Source organism: Neoarthrinium moseri (genome assembly GCF_022829205.1).
Source record: "Neoarthrinium moseri strain CBS 164.80 chromosome Unknown scaffold18_Wmoseri_CBS_16480, whole genome shotgun sequence".
Taxonomy (NCBI): Eukaryota; Fungi; Ascomycota; class Sordariomycetes; order Amphisphaeriales; family Apiosporaceae; genus Neoarthrinium; species Neoarthrinium moseri.
In genome coordinates this window covers 380356-400899 of record NW_026055132.1, presented here as the reverse complement: position 1 = coordinate 400899, position 20544 = coordinate 380356, and the positions used below count along the sequence as shown (strand labels likewise).

Here is a 20544-nt window from a genome sequence, read left to right as displayed (position 1 = left end):
CTGGTGTGATGGACTGGCTGTTGTAGGTGGTTACCTGGTGGTCCGTGCCACAAATGTACAAATACCTAAGGGGCAAACGCGCTGCCGCCAGCTTCAGCTATTCACAATATGACAGGTTTGCACCTTAGTAGAGCCCCCATCCACTGGTGATGCGGTGACATTTTCCGCTTTGAACATTAACATCGGCTTTTGATTGCTATGTACAAACTAGTAAGACACCTCGCGTCGGATAATAATAATAATCAGATTCACTGTAAAAATGAGCCAGACAATGTCGCCTGTTTTAGGTACATTGCTTGAGCTGAGACGCTAAAGCTTAGTCTCTCTCAGGAGACTGCCTATATCCACACCAGAACGAGGCTGGAAATGAACGTCGAAATCTTTGGCATGTGCTACTAGTGCTGACTTCGCCTCATTGTAATCTACAGGGTCCGTGTTGGGTGGCCGGGTTTTGCTGTTGCGAATTTGGAAGCAACATATAGTACGTAAAATAGCTGTGTACAACATCCGGTTGGCTATCCCAGCGCCGACACAATTCCGCGCCCCTGCTCCAAAGGCGAGATGCTGAAGGCCAGTCGCTGGTCTGTCCGTCCAATTGTTCCTTTTCGGGTCTTTCGTCTCTAACCAGCGAAGGGGATCGAAGCGATTAGCGGTTGACCCATATTGTTTGATGTCTAGATGATAACAAGATGAGCGCTGGTGATGTATTACGATGGCACGGGATTTGACGATACGTACCATGGTTAGCTGCTTGAGCATTCACGAGTATGATGGTGTTCTTGGGAATCACCGCATCGTTCCAGCTAATATCCGAGGCGGTAAGGTGAGGGGGGATCATCGGTGTTACCGTGAACTGTCTCAATGTCTCTTTGATCAGAGCATTGATATATGGAATCTGCTCCTCCCGATGACTGCTGCTCCAAGCCGCTTCAACCGTTGAATAATAGTTGATAATACTCTGATAGGCCTGTTCTTGGAAGGCCTGCCCTTCTTCCGTTCCCAAGGAGGCGATGCACATCATAAATGTTGCTGGAACACTCTCAAATCCACCAGATATCATGGACAGGCATATAGAACCGATTTCCATCTTGGTCAAAGTTGTTTCCTCGCCCTTGAGAACAGCAGAAGACACACATGGGATGTCAATCCCGTCACGGATCTGCTCTCTGGCTGCGTCCATAGAGAGTTTCACATATTGGTCTCGTCTTGCTCTTAAGTCGATGCCTTGCTGTCTCTTTCGATTGGGGAGCCATCTGAGCAAAGGAACGTAGTCTTGATAGTTTTCCGATGCTGACCGGAGCAAAGAAATTCCCGAACCGACGTCAAGTATCTCTTGCAGTAGCTCATCTTTCCACGAATCGATTCTTATGCCATAGGATAGCGTAAGGCTCACGCTCAGAGCGAATCGTCTCACAAAGGGCTTGACACTTATTTCGATGCGCCCTTGGCTGCTGGCTTTGTAGAGGTCGCGGACCAGACATGAGGACTCTAGATCGATCATGGGAGCATGCGTCTTCATAGAAGACTTGCTTAGCATCTCAGCTGCGACTTTACGTCTTCGGCGACATGATTCGTCCCAGGGACTTGATCCAATGCTAAATCCTTGCGTGGAAGAGATGAGGCCGTGAAAGGTGTATAGCTGGGGTCGATCTAAAGTTGCGTTGGAGCAGCCTTGCAATATACGCTTGCTGTCTTGGAACGAATTGAAGACAATTGCTTTGGTGCTTCCCAGGCGTACTTGGTAGACATCAGAACCATAGCGACTGGAGAACTTCCGATATGCCGTTGCATGATCCTCTCCAAGCCATGGGAGATGTCCAACCAAGGGGAACGCGTATGGTATCTTGGGTATCCCGCTATTCTTGGTGTTCACAAAATGTTGGACAATTATCTAAATTAGACAGAAAAATGTCAGATAAATAGTCCACTGGCTCAAGAAATGATGATGATGTATACCGTTATCAATCCGCTTATAAATATACCAACAAGAAGCAATTTGGTCTTTTCTTCGAAACGAAGAAAAAACATGTGCTGAGAATATTCCATTTTCAGAATTGGAGGGGTTATGATTGCTCTGAGAGCCACAGAGGAGGTAATTAGAACTCAGACGGGATCGGAGAAGACAGGACTAGGTAGTTAGGCCTCCAAGTAAGCAGTGAGGAAATTTTTCTGAAATGCGTGTTGCCTACTAGTCTAGTAGATCCAGATACTTGTATTACCCCTCAGTTCCCGAATGTCGCTTACTTTGTTATGTATTTGTCATACAACATCGGGAAATAAGCAGAATTATGCTTTTTGGCACCCCGCGTATGGGAGGCGGATCAGCAGAGCGTCACCGCACTTAATCCGTCTGCCTCAAAAAACCCTGACCAAGGGATCGAAATCCTCTAGTTCACAAGATGGTCTTGTCACTGCCTTGAACTACAATTATTTCTTTGACTTTGTTTAGGCAGCTAACTGAAACATATTTAAAACCATCTTCATTGTTTCTTATGTGTGCTCTTTTAATTCTCTTCTGCTTCATGATATAGCTAGCCGTCGAGAGCAATGAATGTGTTACAAATAAACTTTTCCAGAATTTTGCTCAATACAAAAGCTTCGTCATTCTCTGTTGAAATTGTAGAGCCGTGATTTCATCATATGCAGCCGGGTTTGACTCTGTGACAAAGTATGGCAATGATCCGGCTGAGGTATCTCTATGGGCCTTGAAGAAAAAGATCCCCGAGTACCTGTCCGGACAATTCCCTTTGGTCACATCTTTCATCGATAGTGGAACTGAAACTTGGTGAGTTCCAGCTCTGATAACGTTATTGGTCCATCGCTGGAAGGTGTCACTGATGTTTACTACCATTTCTGATGGACCATCTGCGGAGCCAGGCAATACTGGCACAAAAGTACCAGGGTTCTTGCGATCTTCAAGCTCAAGGCCGCCAACTGAATCTTGGAACAGGAGCGTAATGATTCCAAAGTCAGTATGAGGCCAAGTGCGTTTGACTTGGCCTCCCGCGAGCAATTCGATGCTGGTCGGTGGGTAATGGTTGAGACGCATTTCACTCGACGCTGGTTTACATCTGGCTACCAGCGACTCGGGCTGTAAGCCCAAACCCACTTCCATGGCGCTCATAATTTGCAGACAAGTCTGCTGAAACAAGTCATAACAACTTTCCATCAAGGGCTGAAATCCCGGAATCTCAGTTTCCAGGGGCCACTTATTTGGAAAATCGCTATCCCCCGGCGGGCCAGCATCAAAGTGTTCCTTATATTCCAGATCAGTGTTGGCTCTCTCAATGCACGAAATTTAACTCACGCGAGCATCATTTAGTTTATCCACATCGGATCTTCCAAGTGTGTTCTCTTTTCTCAGCTTTGATGTTTGCTCCGCACCAACCCAACTATAGCCCCGTTGGGGAGTCGGTCCTTTCACATTGGCAACTCTCATCTTAGACTCTTCAGGCAGGGCGAAGAAACTTGTCGCCTATTCTTTAGGTCAGCGAAGGCGTACATTCATCGCGAGATGGGATTATAGTAGGTGCTACAAACAGCTTGCATATATTTAGTAACAGTCTCTTCAGGAAGTCCATGGTTAATGAGCTTCACGAAGCCATGGTCCTTGAAAGCTTGGACAAGAGCCTCTGAAAGTGTCACTCGTTGCTTGTCCGTGCCATGAGTGAAATGAGAAAAGTCCAACGTTGGCAAATCCATGTTATTCTTCCGAAAATGTGAATGAATGATGGCCTGCCTATAGAGGACAACAGGAGTGATACCCGGTCTCGACTATATGCTTAGGGGAAGTTCTGCCAATCAGTCCAGACGATCGTGATGACATCTTCATGCATATCACACTTGTTCCTTTCAATTCTGAGGGGTCTAGACGCAAGTGATCTTCAGCAGATTACGATGTCACGATGCAATGCGTGTAAGATTCTGCGCGATAGTTTGAGGTAATTATAAGCCGAAAAAGGTCCTTTTAGCAACTCCGGGTATGCACTTCACAGTCTGAGCGCACGTCTGGGCGCCTCTGCCGATATCAAGAACGAATGATATGCGATGATTAAGTCACATGCATACTGTTGTTGGGATGAAGACGCCTTCTTCAGCCGATCGTAAGATGACGACAGCATATTGCATAAAAAAAACCCGTTCATTTCCTTGCAGTCCTACTCGTACCCTGCAGTTGCAAGGATCCATGCGGAAATCCCGGAATGCTTGCCGGAGGCAGTGGACATGCCAGGGTCTGGCAGTCATACAGGGTTGAGCCGCTAAACGAGCTCGTAATATGAGCCTCTCCTATTGCAAAATTATATGGCGCGGCCTATGGCCTTGGAAGAAAAAGATGTGGGGATTTTTCTCAATGTATGAGCTTCGTTCAGGCACCGCAAGTTTCAATAGTCTCAGAGTCCGATTTTACTCATCAATAAACGCGTATTTCGCATGGATACTTCAACGCTACTTTGAATTAACCCAATGAATTTGTTAAGACCAGAAGATGAGTCGAGGCCGGCCTTTGGTCCTCGAACTTGGGATAAGGCCCATGAAGCTGCTCAGCGTCAATCTTGGCCGGTAGTTTAGACCGAGCGAAGGCATATTTTCCACCTTCACAGCGTCGACCTCATGCATATTCCTAGAGTTGAACATGCATAAGGCACCAACTGTGGGCTCACAATATGCTTTACGCGCCCCTACTGCGATTGACCTGTCATAGCCGTAACTCTCAGGGTCACGATACTTCAATGCTTCCTTCGTCCATTGCACGTCATGCACAGTCTGTAGCCATATCAGTCAAGATGCTGTAAATTGGCAACTTCGGAATATAAGTGGGGCGGCATAAAACAGGTGCTGTTTAGTCTGCTTGCATATGAACTTACCGTTATGCCACCTTTCACAGGCGCAAGATATAGATTGAAGACGGCCTGACATTCGACTGAGTTGATGATCCAGTCTTCGGTCGAACTGTCGTATGGCGAGAAGTCAACGTGAAGATGAGTTGCGTCATTCAAAGCTCTGAATATGCCTGAGAAGTATGTCTTGCCATGCCTCTCTGAAGCGACCTGAACATCCCAGTCCGGAAACATGGTAGTGATCTTGTCAAAGACCCTAAACCAAGCATCCAAACCATGTTCAGTCCGTAGTCGACTATGGAAGTCCAACCATTGTGAGGCGTCTTGAAAATATTGATCTTGCTCTAATGCACATAAAGCGACAGGTCAACTCGGAAACTCGTGGATCTAGCAAGGCTACTTCGTGAACGTACCATTAGTCCTGGAATTGAAGTCATCATTCCTCTGAGCCTGATACTCGAACTAACATAGGTTAGTTAGTTATATTGAGCAGGATACTTCGGAGGACTACTCACTTGCGCAACGCCGATCTTCCTGAGAAGTGGGCCTGTGTTGTATTTGTACGGCTCTAGCAACGGACTTAAGAGCTTCTCGTACTTCCAGCACTCGTCAGGGCTCAGAAAGCCCGGTGATTTTATCAAGGGGGTCTCTCCATATAGGAGTGCAAGAAAGCTTTCCCTCGAAAGAGGAACAGCTTCCGTAGTTTTCCAATGTGATTTTCCATTTCCTGGAATCAAAGGAGCTCGTGGAGAAGATGTATTGTATGATAGAGCTGTGCTATAAGCTCTTGCGTATGACCGTCTAAAGACGTTGGGAGCAATGAAGGTTCGGTTCATGTTCATGAAAAATCGCTATAAAGAGCTCAACTTGTCAAAATGGTAGCAAATCTTGCGCCGCAATCATGTATTAAGCAGTCGGCCGTGCTCAACGCTCTTCACTAAATTCAGTGGCCCAGCGTTGGAACATTGCCAAGGAGTTATCTGGAAACCCCAAAACCTTGAAGGCATGCATATAATGTTGCCACCGTCCTGACCGCGTGACGATTTGTACTCACATTAGTTCCGTTTGTGATAACCTAAACTAGATATCTGTCCGTGCATCATGTCATACCGCCTCGAGCTTGCATGCAGAAGCATTATGCTGGTGTCAGCAAAACGTGCGCAAATTGATCACTCTGATACGACTTATATACGATGATTTAAGTAAGACGGCCACGTATGCAACCGTAGACGCCCTGTGCACGCCCGCCAATTTTGCAAGGTTCGTTGTTCTGCATATTCTACCCTTGAGGCACACGTCTAGGAAAGAAACTTTCCTATAATGTGATAATTCCGACTGTATGGCAATTAAGACTTTTCGGGAAAATACATAATGCCTTGATGCTTACATTGACATGGATAACCCAATATTGGCCGGGCCGCTTGTACAAACGAGAGTGTATGATGGATGTGACATTACGTGACACTAGCCACCGGGAGCTCGTGCCTCCCATTTGGAAGATACAGCTTCCCTGAGATAGTCTTAATAAGTACAGATGTTTTCTTACATGTGGTTTTCCATCTGCCTTCGTTTGCAATACTCTCTTCTCGACGTAATTTGGACCTCTAAACATCAAGCAAAGACTGCTCCGCAAGAAGCTGACAAGATGAGCCCTTCACTTCAGTCTGATCGACTTACCTGGGAGAACGAGGAACTCGCGTCAGTTGAAGCTGGAACTAAGTTCCAAGTCTCAGCCTTTGACTTTCGGAGTAAGTTGTCCGCGTTCTGGCGTGAACCAGGATTGCAATACTAATTTTTCTGGTAGGCGATATTACGACATCGACGTCCGGCAGGCAATTTCAAGCTATACTTGGCGTGAGCTCGAATGATGGGTGGACTGCCAGCGGAAGCAAGGTCTTTGAGGATAAGATGGCAGACCTTGCAGGACGAGCAGCATCCCTATTCATGATCTCCAGCACGATGAGTAACCAGGTGGCCATCCGGACCCACCTGAACCGGCCACCCAACGGCATCATTTGTGATGCGCGAAGTCACATCATGCACCAAGAGGTTGGCGCCATAGGTCAGCTCTCAGGTGCTCTGCCCCTGGCGATATATCCCCAAAACGGGTTGTACCTCACCCTTGAGGACATTGAGGAGAATATCGTCCTCTCGGATGGCACCGACACGTGCACATGCCCCACCCGCTTGCTACATCTCGAGAATCCTCTAGGGGGTGTCGTGATGCCCGTCGAAGAAATGAAACGCATAAAGCAATATGCTGATAAACACAGTCTCACGGTGCATATGGATGGGGCCAGGTTATGGGAGGCAGTAGCTTGCGGTGCGGGGAACCTGGAGGCATTCTGCAGCCAAGTCCACAGCCTTAATCTGTGTCTGACCAAGGGCCTAGGCGGATCTGTCGGAAGTTTCCTCGTTGGGGACAGCGAGTTCATACGACACGCGAAATGGGTTCGAAAAAGCCTTGGCGGGAGCATGCGGCAGCCGGGATGGGTCGCCGCCGCCGGCTGGGCCGCTGTGGGGGAAGTGTTCGGTCAAGACCCGAGTGGTCAAGATGCCTGGCGCCTAAGGCGGACCCATGACCTTGCAAGAAGGCTAGCCAAGCATTGGGAGGACCTTGGTGGAAGGCTTGTCGTACCGCAACAGACCAATATGGTCTGGCTCGATCTTGATGCTGCTGGCATCGACGAGGATTCGTGGGAGTCAGGTGGCCAGGAGCGGGGGATCTTGCTGCATTGCTCCCGGCTGGTGACCCACTACCGTGCGTATGCTTCCGGTCCCTGCAGAAGCCAGCTAACAGAGATGTACCAGAAATCAGCGACGAGGCGGTGGTCTGCCTAGAACAGTACATGGCCGACATGATGCAGAATCTGCAGCAAAGACGACGGTTGCAGACACGAATCCCTCGCCCCGAAGCTGTGGCCCGACTGGCTAAGACTATGCGACGTGGCCTAGAGCTAGCACGCCTGCAAGGTTATAGGAAGTAAGCGTAGCTTAGCCTCGAGACCGGTAGTGTCCGGGAGGGTACATAGTATATGACATCCGTTAGGCTCTGCCTGCTGCATGGAGCTAGACATGGTTTTGGTTGCTTATTTGGACGTTCGTGGGGCTAAGTTAGTCTCATCCATAGCAAAGCACTATAATCCAGTAACCCGTTTTGCTCAACGGTCGTTCAATCAGATTACAAAGTTGCTCACTATAGCCCCATCAAAATAATGGAAATCCAGCGGCGTGCACTAGTTAAACCCAATAAGCGCATTTTCCGCCGTCGCTCTGAGGCACATGGAGTCCAAGCTAGTCGCAATCTCCGTTGTGGCCCGCAGAATCGTTCAGACAATTTTCAAAATAACCATTGTGACAACTGTGCAGATCCTAAACTTGGACCCCGCATGGTTCTGATGCAGGCGTGATTTTCGTATCTTTTCCTGCGGGTTGCTGTCGTCAGCTCACCCCTACCAAGGCGTTTGTGCCATCGTATAAGATGCGTGCCAAGAATTTCTCACGACGAAAAACAAGGGGACAAGAATCTGGCCTTCGCCTATGTCTTTGAATTTTTCAGAAGGATCTAGAACCCTGCGTATAACCCCAGACTATATTCTGACATAGCTTTAGCACCAATGGAGATTTGCCCCGAAGACGTGATCCAACCGAAGGGCACGTTGGTCTCACGTCGAGTGCGTCGGGGCTTCTTGATTTGATGTAGGGCTATATGCAAGTTGTGTAAGAGCATGTCAGCGCCATTGCAAATATGTTCACTTTCATGGCACAGTGCTACTTTTCGGTGACAAATTAAGCGACTCGTTGCAGAAAGCGCTTAGGCAGCGCTTTGAGCAAGTTAATTACCAGCTTGTTTGCATGTGGCACTTTTGGTCGGCGCCGATCCGATTCTAGACTGGCTCGACTAATACCAATGGCGCGAGACTTGGATCCGTGAACATGGCAGTGATTCCATTGACGACATACGGAGCTCGGTGGCATTCATCGTAGGCAAACGGTGCAGCATTCACAGGGGCAGATTGTCGTTGCTCGGGATCTTACACGTCTGGCCTATGGGCCATAAGCGAAATTCGGGACAGCGAAGTCGCGAGTTCTTAGGCCGTTCTAGAAGGACAAAAAAGAGACATGATGGAAGTCCCCAGGTTTAACGTCTATCATAATCAGATACCTTACAATTACACTTTACACCACTGAAAAAGTATCTTATTCATGTAACAAGCACTAGTTTCGCTCTGAAAACTGCTTAATGGGGGTTTTCATCTTTCATGGTGTACTTTCCTGAGACAACGGGTGTTCTACTACTTAATACTAATCAATTGTAATAAATCCATCTTTCTGTCCTCGTAGTAGAACGTTAAGAATTATCTCCAGATGTTATTTCCTATCTCCAACTTTCACGCCACCTTTACAATGGAGGCTGCTAGCTTCGCAGCGTATGTGATATTGATATTCGTAGTCTCCTCATTAGTATGTTGGTTTCTGAGCTTTTCTTTCACAAACCCTATTATGGATATGCTCACCTCCTCAAGTTTCCAAAAATTAGCCACATTGCTTTGCGTACACGCAACAAGTTGCACGCCAACAAAATACGCATAGACGAGATTATGCAAATCGATTCCCTGGATGACTTCAATTGGAAAAATACTCAGCCCATGAAGGTCTATTCATTCAAGCCTCGGTATTTCTTAACCATGGGTACGTCGAAGATTAAGGCTAGGCGATGGACCAGTTACGCTGAAGCTGCCAATTCTTATACAGGTCTACAGCGAACCAGCATTTCGGAACTGATCAACATTGATCAAGACTACTTTACCAGGCTGGCGCGGCGTGAGGAGATACTAAGAGATGCGCCGGAACTCACAGCGCGGTCTACTCCCGCCGGAGCTGATGCCGTCTACGAGCTTTACCAGTTCCTTGTAAGAGTTTATCTTCCACGTCGATACCCAACACTTTTCCAGATCATGCCACGAGTTCTGCAAAACATGGTTTCCGGCCAGCAGTACCCGTTAGACTCAGCCTCAAGCGCAACGTTGGCCTTGAAAAGTATAGCAACTCTCGTAGATGAGGACTTTATCATATTGTTGCCCTCTAGCTCCAGCGCCGAGTACGAGGTCCATGCTTACTTGATCTGTTTTGCAAGTGGCTTTAATTTGCCGAACTTACTCAATTCTAATATCAGCGAACTTCACAAGCCTCTTCCCGGATATGCTGAAAAGCTGCAGCGCAGCATGAACAGATGGTTCCAGCGACTTGAGGTGGGAACAGTCGTGCGACGATCCAACGTTAGTTTTTCAAGTTGGTTTCAAACCCACTTTGCGCCTAACTTGACTTAGTGGACAGTATCCCTCCATGGTGAATTGAAAAGGAAAACAAGAGAAAACAACCTGGCTCACCTCAATCATAAAGCCACAAACTCAAATGACTTAGGGCAGGTTGATGTATCAAATGTACGGCATTCCCAACAAACATTGTCGACTATACTGACAGCCAATCGCAGGCCCACCTTCGTGCCGAACTCCAACATCTCCATCGCCTGCCGAAGACCAAAGCTATTGTCCTCACCTTTAAGACCTATATGTACCCACTTTCAGTGTTGAAACAAGAAGGCGAGGGAGAGAATCTTGCACAGGCTATAGAAGGGCTAAGTAAAGGAAATGTGCCGGAGATGAGCGAGTACAAGGGATCGCATCTCTGGGGCCGTGCGGTTTGCAACTACCTAAGGTCATAGGTTTAGTGAGTCAAACGTCGGTTTCAGAGAGAAAGACTTCAGTTGAAAAGTGAGATAAGAGTTTTCTATTGCTTGAGTGTGCTATGTGATTTAGAGTTCAGCATGTCTTTGCCCTTTCTTATTCCAGTTCATATCTAAACTCTTCCAGAGTCTTGTTTGCCAGTCTTAGACACTCTTTTCTAGACTTCTTTGAAACAACAGAAATGTACGCTAGATACGATAGCTCACTGGCAGATGGGCCAAAGAGTCTATCGCCACCTTTGATGACCGTGTTGTAGTCAACAATTGCCTCTCTCACATCATCATGTCTTTCCATTAGATCTTTCACGGTATCTGGGGTCTTCATTACCCCAACTCCCTCCTCAGGAACCAATAGAAGGGCCAGGTACCACTGCGGTCCATTGCGGAAGGGCTCAGACAAGCTCGAATATCGGCTCATATCGCCGAGTGAAAACACTAGCTGTAACGCGTAGTAATCAACTCCCCAGGTCACATTCGTCGCAACTGACTCCAGATAACCTGCAGGGCGGGCATTGATCTCATGAAGGTAAACCTTGGGCGGTGCGTTCTGCTTCTCTGTCGAGTACAGGTCTCCAAGTCTGCGATCTTTCAATTCAAAGGCCATTGAAGAATTCTCAATACGAGCTTCGCAGTGAAACGTGCCATTGACAAAGCCCATACGGAGAATACTTTGATGAACGTGGTCACGTACGAGCGCCAGTTCGGATTCTGGAAGACCGCACGGTAGCAAGTTGGCGGTCTCCTGGAAGTTGTCCACAGCGCTAGCATCGGGGAAGTCGCCACGACTTGGGTAATCGTCGGCTACCTCGTAGAAGACAACCTTGCCATCCTGAAGCGCGAAGTTGATATCTACTTCTGGGCCGTCCACATATCTTTCTATTAAGAAATCTGCGCGACGCTGGGGCGAGTTGGCGTGTCTATTAGATGCTTTCTGAGCGGCAACGACCAGTTCCTTGTCGTTGGAAACTTTGCTGATGCATTCGCTACCCCAGCCAATACATGGTTTGACTATGACGGGGTATTGCAGACCATCAAGTAGGCCCCCTGGCCCGAGCTGCTTCTCCAATGCGGCAACGCTTTCGAAAGCGTAAGCACCACTGGTATCAGGCTCAAGCATCCTTGTCTTCGCTTTGTCGCCAGCTATGGCATAGGCAGATGCTGGCGACGTTGGAAGACCTAGAATGTCACACACCTCGGCCACACCTTGGAGGCGGGCATCGCTAACGGTCATGACCCCGTCGATGGGTTTATCGTAAGCGCGAACAGCGCTGAGGATCCGCTCAACAAATCCCTCGTCGGCAGCTATGCGCACAGGAATAAACGCCTCACGTAAGTAGGCATATGCTCCAGCGTTATCCTCAAGCCAGTGTCCCGGGTTGTCGATGATCACTAACGTGATGCCTAGAGCATACGCTGCTTTGTACATGCCCAAGCTCACATTGATATCCTTCCTACCCTCAACCCATACTAGTCTTCTTCGAGGAATCGGCACCTCAGAAATCCAGCGTGATGGTAGGCGGTTCTTCAGTTCGCTAAGGAGCTCATTCAAGGTCGTTTTTGTCTTCAAGATCATTCCAGCAATGGATGATTCAAGTAGACTGGAGATGTCATTCGTTGATGGGGTGTGCACGTATTGGAGTGGCTGAAGAAAACTTGACACTTCCTGTACTAGGTCGCAACCATATAGGCGCCTGTCTAGGAAGTCGGACCGGATGATATATCCAACTCTTTTTGGTATGAGATATATCAAGTTTGTATCAGTTCTCGTCTGGTTTCTGCCAACCGCATCCTGTAAGAAAGAGAGGAATGCATGAGGTATGCGAGTTGACGAGGTATCGATAACTTGAACACTACCTTCTAGCTCGTGGGATGCTTTTGTTGACGGTTTCAGGATCAGATGCAGTATGCTCAAAGATTCTGCATTGTCGTGTTCATTGACCAACGGGTGGAGGCTCCATCGACAGGCAATGGCGTCTGGTAAAGGGGTCAGTGACTATAGCCCAATGATGCTTTTCATCCTCCACGCTGACGATGAAGCGACATTGTACTTACCAGACTGAGCCAGTCCTGCCAACACATAACATTCACCTGAAGCCATGGGGAAATTTTCAAAGGTTTAGACGGCGTTACTGAAAGGCAGAGATTCGTAGTGGGATCAAGCCTGGGTTTAGAGACCCAAGCGAATAGCATTACATACATAGGTACTTGCTTGATCACTCTCTTACTATCACAAAATACATCTTGATCCGCTGCTTAATCTGATCTTGTTGTGGGACCGGAAATCTCTTCGGGCGCCGGGATGTAACCGAAGACGGACAGTCAAGGGACCCTGGCAGTACATGCATGCTCAGCCAAACAACAAACCATGCACTCATTCTCTGACGCAGCTCAATATGCTGTGTCACATAAGCTGACTCACAGTTGCGCAAATTACGAGAGCTTTTGATCAAGGGCTTAATAGCATGGGAACATGGTCATCAAGGTTGAATCACGTTACATGATAGTATTGCACTAAGAAGGCGGGTGGTTGAATATGCGTTTACGCAGATGCGAACAAAATCATTGTGGCGGTGGGCTTTTAAGCTGGAAAGTTGAATTTCTCCCTTGCCAGCAGAGTGTTTTCCACAAGCCTTCATCTCGCTCGGAATGCATTCGGAAGAGCGAAATTGACCGACAACTAGTGAAGACCGGCCACCTCCTTCGACGCGATGACCTCACCTGAAAAACTGGCAATTGTGCCTGAAGATAATCTACCGGTACTAGATCATGGGCCGAGCATTACAGAAGACAAGCAGACCGCTGTCCGATCAGAAAAGCGTTCGCGCGAAGATGAAAGAGCCGTCGCACAACAAATCCCGCCTGGGGATGACGCCAGCTTGACGGATCACCTTCCACGCGTAACAGATCACCTTCCAGCGTCAGTTATTATAGCATTGTTCATTGGCGCAGCAGAACGCTTCACATATTACGCCTTGACAACACCTTGGCGTACGAGAACCCTAACTCTGCTACCAATACCAGTAGTTCCGCACCAGATTAGAAATTGTAAACTAACTTTGCATTGCTTCCCTCAGAGAACTATATGCAAAATGCCCGTAATCAGGCCACACCTGGAGCTCTCGGTCTCGGCCAATCAACAGCGACCAACATCTCTAATGCCTATCTATTCTTCTCCTTCTTGTGTCCGATGCCTTTCGCCATACTGTCAGATACCTGGCTGGGGAGATATAAGACACTGCTGTTGAGCTTGGGGTGAGCATACGAGCGCTTGGGACTTGATATTGAGTGTAGATTGACAATGACAATGTGCAGAATATATATGATCGGGTGCTTGGTGTTCTTTTTGACATCAATTCCCAAATCGCTCGAGGCAGGAGCCGGCGTTGGCGGTCTGGCGAGTGGAATGATCCTGATTGGTCTCGGCCAGGGCGGCGTCAAAGCCACTTTCTCTCCGTTTTTAGGTGCGAATTTTCCAATATACCTCATCCAAGATACATTGTCCAATGTTTCATTTGCTTGGAAACTAACGTCTTGCGCAGGAGACCAGTATAACCAGAAGGATGCGCCAGGCGTTTCGACGACAAAGACTGGGAAGCGTGTGATCAAGGATAGCGCCTTGACCTTACATTATATCTACAATCTCTTTTACTGGTTGGTGAACCGTTTAATAGAAAAGATATGAAGGTTGGCGCTGACAAAAGTAGGGCCACTAATGTTGCGTCGTTATCGTCAGTCCCTTCGACATTTCTAGAGAAAGACTTCGACTTCTGGGTTGCATATCTCTTTGCTGCATGCTCTCTGCTCATCTCAGTTGGGCTTCTTGTTATATTTCGCTCAAAACTCGGTTAGTACTCATTGCCCGCTTTCATATCCCCTAGTTCCAAGCTGAGTAGATCATAGTCAAAGTTTCTCCCCAGGGTAACAGATTACCTACTGCAGCGAAGGTGATTCTTTGTGCCATGAGAAACGGCTGGAAGATGAACAATGCCAAGCCTTCACATCAGTTGAGCGTCTACGGTAAAGTGGTATCTTGGGATGATGAGTTCGTAGATGAGTTGGTGATGGGGTTGTCAACTTGTCGAGTTCTGTGAGTCTTCTTCAGATCTTCCTTCACGATGAGAACATGGAGGCTTACATGGCGAGCCATCCAGGCTGTCTTTCGCAATCTTTTACCTATGCATCAACCAGATGTATAACAATCTAATATCACAAGCGGGACAGATGGAGCTGCATGGAGTACCTAACGATATGATCCAGGCTCTGGCCGGAATCGCCTGTGTTCTACTCGGACCCGCCATCCAGTGGATGAACGACGCCATCGCACACCGCAATTTGTTCTTTGGTCCTATGCTACGCATAACGCTCGCATTCGTCTTCTGTAGCGGTGCTATGGCGTTCTCCGCCGGGCTTCAGAACCTGATATATGATGCACCGCCGTGCTACAACGCGCCACGGGCGTGTGGCTTCGAGGGGCCCAACTACATCAATGTCTGGATTCAAACTCCCGTGTATTTCATTCTTGCAGCGGCTGAAATATTAGGGTTTGTAACGGCTAGCGAATACTCGTACCGAAAAGCACCCCGAGATATGAAGTCCATCATTCAAGCGTTTGTCCAGTTGACGGCGGCGTTTGGGAGTGCTCTGGGCATGGCTATCAGCCCTGTTGCAAAGGATCCTTATCTGGTAATCATGTATTCGTCATTGGCAGCAGCCATGGCGATCTGTGGAATAATCTTTTGGTTATGCTTCAGGTCCTATGATAAAGCTGAGAAGGCGGCTAGCCATATGGCTAGGAGTAGTGGTGTTGTTGAAAACCAAGAATAGAAGACGACGTATGACCTGTTGGTAGTTATACCTTAGTTGATTCAAACTCCAAGCTGCATACAGATGGCAAATATGGCTGAAAACCGTGATCAATTGGCACACTCCGCCGGGTATGTGCCCGTTGGAAGCGCTTTACCATTGGAGAACGCTGCATCCCTATATCATGGCACGACGCAGTATTGCAGCTGCCACAGTGTGTATCTACTGCATAAAAGGGTAGTAGTTTGCGCGGGGACCAATGTTGCTCTAATATATACTGCCTAAAATGGTACCGGGAATATGCGGTAAGCCCGACGCCGCGTCGTCTAGTTCCGCGGAGTGCTGCATCACATTGACGGTGCGATGTATCACGTCTTTTATTATTCCACACGCGGATACTCTCACTCTCAAAGGATTGAATTGTTGCAGTATGGGTTGGAACTGGCGTAGCAGCCCGGTTTCACATCTGGTCACGGCCTTCAGGATCCGGGATTGGCATATCCTGCAGCTTGAGCACATTTGAGGCCGTTCCCCCGAAGCCGCCTGGGAACCGTGATAGGACGGATTGGTACACTCCGAACCGTGTTAGGCACAGACTTTTACTTCCCCATGCACCAGAAACTTATGTCCTAATTGTAAAAACAAGAACTAATTGGTACAAGACCCGAGTTGGCGGCCCAGTTTTGCAAACTCCACGATTTCCCACTATCCGCACACATTCAACTACCAAGCCTACAAGTCGACAACATGGACGGAATGGACTGTGACCCCAGTGTGGCCGACCTGCCACTGAGTGACCCGGTATGTGTCAAGGCAATGGAGTGCTGTACAGCGTTCTATGCCGGCGAGAACGCATCTCAAACAGCTACCCCGTTCGCTGGGCAGAGTGAATACGGCCGGTGGACCACGTACTACTGGGTCGTCCTGTTGGCTCTGGTAGCTGTCTACCACGCCATTATCACCATTCTGGATCGACGTACCCGCCGCCGCGGTCGCTCCAGTGACGCGGGTTTGTTTGAGAAAGCTCAGGCTCTGGGCCGCACGGTAACCTACAGAGCAACACGAGGGACACCACTTGCCTTGGTTTCCTGGCCGCGCACTGGTTCCATTGCAGCCGTGCTTCTTCTGTCCATCGTCGTTATTACAGCGTTTGTTTTCGCTGAACGTCCGTATTATCGTCCTCAATTTGGGTTCGGCTCACCCCCGATTGCCATCCGCTCTGGCTTTATAGCGTTCGCTTGCGTCCCCATCTTGGTTGCGCTTGCTGGCAAGGCCAACGCAATCACTTTTCTCACCGGTATTGGACACGAGAAACTAGTTGTGGCCCATCAGTGGGTCGCGTGGATATCCTTTGTGTTGAGCTTGATCCACACCATCCCCTTTTTCATTGCGAGCTTTTACGAGCCTGGAGATGGAGGTTACGAGAGAGTGAAGTCGGAGTTCTACCGTAAAGGCAGTGCTGCCTCCTTGACAGAAGTTCGTTAACCCCAAATATGTTAGCAGGGTTGAACTAACCATACCACTTCCGTTGTTAGTATTCGGGAGTTCCACCGTTAGCGATCTTGTTCGGCTTGTGTATACTGTCCCTCCCGCCAATACGGCATCGATTTTATGAAAGCTTCTATGCTGTCCATATACTACTTGCGATTACCTATGTTGGCCTTCTCTTTTGGCACGCTGGCGATGAGCTCGATTCTTGGGCATACCTATGGGCGACTGTAGCAATTTGGCTTGCTTCATGGTTTGCGCGGCTATTTTGGTTCAACCAATCCCTGCACGTACGTGGCGAATGGTTCAAAACTCTCCCAGCCACGCTCACAGTACTTCCCGGAGATCTTGTCCGTATCGAAGTTGAACGTCCTCGGGACATGCACTTTCAGCCGGCACAGCACTGTTTTCTTCGTATTCCTACTATCTCTTGGAGTGATAATCATCCCTTTACAATAGCATCAGCCGCCTGTTCCGACGCGCCCAGAAGAGGCAGTGACAGGATGCTGTTCTTGGTCAAAGCACGCGATGGATTTACACGAAAGCTTCGAGACCATGGTGCAGTAGACAAATCCGTCGATGTGTCAGTCTGTCTGGAGGGTCCGTACGGGGGGCTGGCCCGACCTCTTCTTGCGAAGCGCTACGACAAGGTCTTGCTAATAGCAGGGGGCAGCGGAATTTCGGCCTGCCTTTCATGGCTGTCCCAACTGGCATCGTCCGCTGAAGCTAGCCGGCTCCAGCAGGTGACACTTCTTTGGGCCATCCGCGACGAACATAGCATTGCATGGGTTTCTAATGAGCTTCGTGAAGCAAAATTCAACGGCAGGGTAGAGGTGGATATCCTTATCCATATAACCGGGCTTGCAGCGTCACCACAAGTTGAACACGATGAAAAGGCGCAGATTGATGGTCCGTTCGATCAGTCCTCCATGATTTTCACAACCAGCACAGGGAGGCCAGATCTATCAACAGCTGTGTTGGAGTCAACTGGGAGGCAACAGAGCACCTGCGTATTCGTCTGTGGACCAGAAGGCATGAATGTAGACGCATCCAACGCATGCTCGTCTGCACAGAAGCTAGTCCTTGGGGGGAAAGCACGAAGTATTTCCTTGCACGTTGAGACTTTTGGTTGGTAATTTTGTGAGTAGTAGTTTGTGGTCATGAAAGCTTGAACTACGGTCTAGCCAGTCCAGCAATGAGTAGCAAGGTTAGTGGCGAAGGTACCTACCTAAGGTTGGGTAATGCGCTGTCCAGCATGGGGGCCCTTCGGGACGCCCAAATCTATAGGGCGCGTAGATAACTCATGAAGCTTTGGGCGCCTAACGTGTTGAAAGAGTTTGGGCTGACGTGGATAGGCATTCGGATTGGGTTTTCCAGGAGAATGACCTCGCCCGTCAACGTCTATGGCAGTTTAGCGAGTCACCAAGCACGGGACCTTGATCACGCGACAAGACACGCCAATAGGAATTTCCGTAGCGGGGTACACAACCTCCAAATCAAGTGCACTTTTCGCCATCATATAAACAGGTTTGGAATGAAATATAAAAACATATTTGCTCTTGAGTCGAAAATGGCCTACCATACTGGATCTAAGAGTGCTGTCTTTCCAATGAAATCTACATACGGCCGTATACTGAAATCATCGGTGCTTGAGCTTTAAGCATATCACTATTAGTGAACGCTAATAATCCCACAGCTCTTCCCTGATTTACTTTTTGTGGGGTGAGCCTAGTTGCACTGAGTACATCGTAGACCATTCAGCTTTCCTAGGCGGTGCGACATATTGCGCCTGGTGTGCCTAGTTCCATGCACTGCGCCCCGCCTGATCCCCCACCCTCACAGCCCTACATAGTATTACCAGCAATCCCGGCTCCCAAGCATTCATCCCATTTTCCAACAAACTCTGCTTTCATCATGCTCTCAACTCGCAATCAGCAGCTCATGTGCGCCAACCTGAAAGTGGTGAGATTGAAGGCTGGTATGGGAGCTGCACTCTCAGAGAAGCTAGGTGTGTTGCTAACATCAGCGCGGATAGGCGCTCAGGATTGGGATTGCGCCAGTGTATCTCTGCACAGTGAAATTAGCGAAGACAGTGGCATGCACATCTTGGCACCAGACGATTACGTCGTCAACATCGTGTAGGTATTCACACCTCTATAGCCGCAGAGTCAAGATTTACATCTGCTTGAAGATTTGCCTCGGCCGACAGAATACGCCAGTGCCAAACGTGTCGCAACTATTTCGCCAACGTCTTACATCAGCCTGCGCTATGGTGGGATGACTACTGGGACGAGCAAGGCGACGGTTACCAGCGAAGAATATCAAATGGCTATTTCGGTTGCCAGGACATCGTGAATGCCGACGATGATCTAGATGGACATGGTAGGTCTCAGTGGATATTGACATGTATAACCAGCTAACCCAGACCAGTATCTTGGATGCGCGCGCTTGTCAAACAGATAATTGAAAAGGGCAGTCACATAGAGTATGGATGGCATAAGCTGAACTTCTTCGCATATTGGTCTCGCTCCACCAAGCAGCTTGTGCTGGTAGTTTTCGATGCCAGCAGAGAGTTTGCAGACAAGATCTCACGCGCAGTATTGAAAGAAGTTGACATCCCCCAGCTCCAAGATCCTTTTTGGATCTACCCTATACTGCTAGACCTGGTGGTCCGTCTACAAAATCAGGCCGTATGGGCCGTTCGAGGCTCGGTGAGGATGTTGGAGAAACATCGGGCCTACTCTGACCGACCACAGCCAAACTACGTGCGTATGCACGATATAGCAAGACATGCGATCCACGTATCTGAGACACTGGATGTAACTTTGAAAACAGCGAGTATGATCCTATTCCAGCACAAGTATTTCGTCACCCACGAAATGGGACCGGAGAAGGCTTTGCGGAGGACCTCAAAGCACATAATGGACAGACTGTCATATTTGGAACATGTGCTTTTCAGCCTACGCGCACGTTCGGCTTCCAACAAGGAGAGGCTATCCAACGAGATCAGTCTTGCTTTCAATACTGTCGCTCAGTACGACTCACGCGTGTCGGTAAACATTGGCCGCGCTGCGCAATCGGACAGTAGTGCCATGAAGACTGTTGCCTTCCTTACACTCGCATTTCTTCCCGGGACATTTATCTGTGCAGTTTTCAGCATGTCTTTCTTTAATTATGACTCTATTACGGGAGACTGGCAAGTTTCGGATAAGTTCTGGTTGTATTGGGCTGTGGCAATACCCGTGACCATCATGACGATGCTATGCTGGTACATCTGGTCAATGAGGGGTTCGCCGAATCGCTTTAGTGAGCAGCCTCCGGGGGGGAAGGAGATACAGCAAACGACTATTTGAGAAGCCTTCGAATACATTCATACAATCGGCCAGTGTGATTAGATAGCCGGTCCATTGGGCATATTGTGCAGTCCTGGGATTCTAAAACGCGTAATCAGAGTGGCGCTCCGTACTAGATCCAACTGAAAGATCCATGCCAATCTAGGCCAATCATGTCAGAGGTGAATAATCATGTTACATTATCTAACCTGACCAGCTTGAGTACCCTTTCATAAGCAGTTCCAAACTTGTGAGAGATCAGCGTACAAATGATCGTTGACGTCTAATTGCATCGATGCTATATATGCCGTATCAGGTGAAGAGCGTGAATGAATCA

The 20544-nt window shown here is 48.5% G+C and overlaps 9 protein-coding genes across 9 annotated transcripts; 5 read left to right on the top strand and 4 right to left on the bottom strand.

Moving 5' to 3' along the window:
• Window positions 1-309: 309 nt before the first annotated feature.
• On the bottom strand, window positions 310-1537 carry JN550_005749 (uncharacterized protein; the record flags this gene model as incomplete). Its single annotated transcript, XM_049317410.1, has 2 exons — window positions 310-674; window positions 739-1537. 2 exons carry the CDS (start codon window positions 1535-1537, stop codon window positions 310-312), a joined length of 1164 nt encoding a protein of 387 aa, XP_049172371.1.
• A 1047-nt stretch (window positions 1538-2584) lies between these two features.
• On the bottom strand, window positions 2585-3702 carry JN550_005748 (uncharacterized protein; the record flags this gene model as incomplete). The annotated part of the gene is made up of 3 exons (XM_049317409.1): window positions 2585-3256; window positions 3308-3475; window positions 3541-3702. 3 exons carry the CDS (start codon window positions 3700-3702, stop codon window positions 2585-2587), a joined length of 1002 nt encoding a protein of 333 aa, XP_049172370.1.
• A 771-nt stretch (window positions 3703-4473) lies between these two features.
• Window positions 4474-5674, bottom strand: JN550_005747 (uncharacterized protein; the record flags this gene model as incomplete). The annotated part of the gene is made up of 4 exons (XM_049317408.1): window positions 4474-4764; window positions 4866-5182; window positions 5252-5300; window positions 5354-5674. 4 exons carry the CDS (start codon window positions 5672-5674, stop codon window positions 4474-4476), a joined length of 978 nt encoding a protein of 325 aa, XP_049172369.1.
• Window positions 5675-6483: 809 nt separating this feature from the next.
• JN550_005746 (uncharacterized protein) lies at window positions 6484-7825 on the top strand (the record flags this gene model as incomplete). The annotated part of the gene is made up of 3 exons (XM_049317407.1): window positions 6484-6586; window positions 6643-7599; window positions 7650-7825. 3 exons carry the CDS (start codon window positions 6484-6486, stop codon window positions 7823-7825), a joined length of 1236 nt encoding a protein of 411 aa, XP_049172368.1.
• Window positions 7826-9526: 1701 nt separating this feature from the next.
• On the top strand, window positions 9527-10563 carry JN550_005745 (uncharacterized protein; the record flags this gene model as incomplete). Its single annotated transcript, XM_049317406.1, has 2 exons — window positions 9527-10117; window positions 10333-10563. 2 exons carry the CDS (start codon window positions 9527-9529, stop codon window positions 10561-10563), a joined length of 822 nt encoding a protein of 273 aa, XP_049172367.1.
• A 118-nt stretch (window positions 10564-10681) lies between these two features.
• Window positions 10682-12157, bottom strand: JN550_005744 (uncharacterized protein; the record flags this gene model as incomplete). Its single annotated transcript, XM_049317405.1, has 1 exon — window positions 10682-12157. One exon carries the CDS (start codon window positions 12155-12157, stop codon window positions 10682-10684), a length of 1476 nt encoding a protein of 491 aa, XP_049172366.1.
• A 1135-nt stretch (window positions 12158-13292) lies between these two features.
• Window positions 13293-15408, top strand: JN550_005743 (uncharacterized protein; the record flags this gene model as incomplete). The annotated part of the gene is made up of 7 exons (XM_049317404.1): window positions 13293-13572; window positions 13659-13836; window positions 13897-14045; window positions 14124-14235; window positions 14289-14428; window positions 14485-14671; window positions 14736-15408. 7 exons carry the CDS (start codon window positions 13293-13295, stop codon window positions 15406-15408), a joined length of 1719 nt encoding a protein of 572 aa, XP_049172365.1.
• A 726-nt stretch (window positions 15409-16134) lies between these two features.
• Window positions 16135-18011, top strand: JN550_005742 (uncharacterized protein; the record flags this gene model as incomplete). Its single annotated transcript, XM_049317403.1, has 2 exons — window positions 16135-16863; window positions 16923-18011. 2 exons carry the CDS (start codon window positions 16135-16137, stop codon window positions 18009-18011), a joined length of 1818 nt encoding a protein of 605 aa, XP_049172364.1.
• A 778-nt stretch (window positions 18012-18789) lies between these two features.
• On the top strand, window positions 18790-20228 carry JN550_005741 (uncharacterized protein; the record flags this gene model as incomplete). Its single annotated transcript, XM_049317401.1, has 4 exons — window positions 18790-18853; window positions 18911-19013; window positions 19067-19257; window positions 19306-20228. The coding sequence occupies 4 exons, from the start codon at window positions 18790-18792 to the stop codon at window positions 20226-20228; spliced, it is 1281 nt and encodes a 426-aa protein (XP_049172363.1).
• Window positions 20229-20544: the final 316 nt, after the last annotated feature.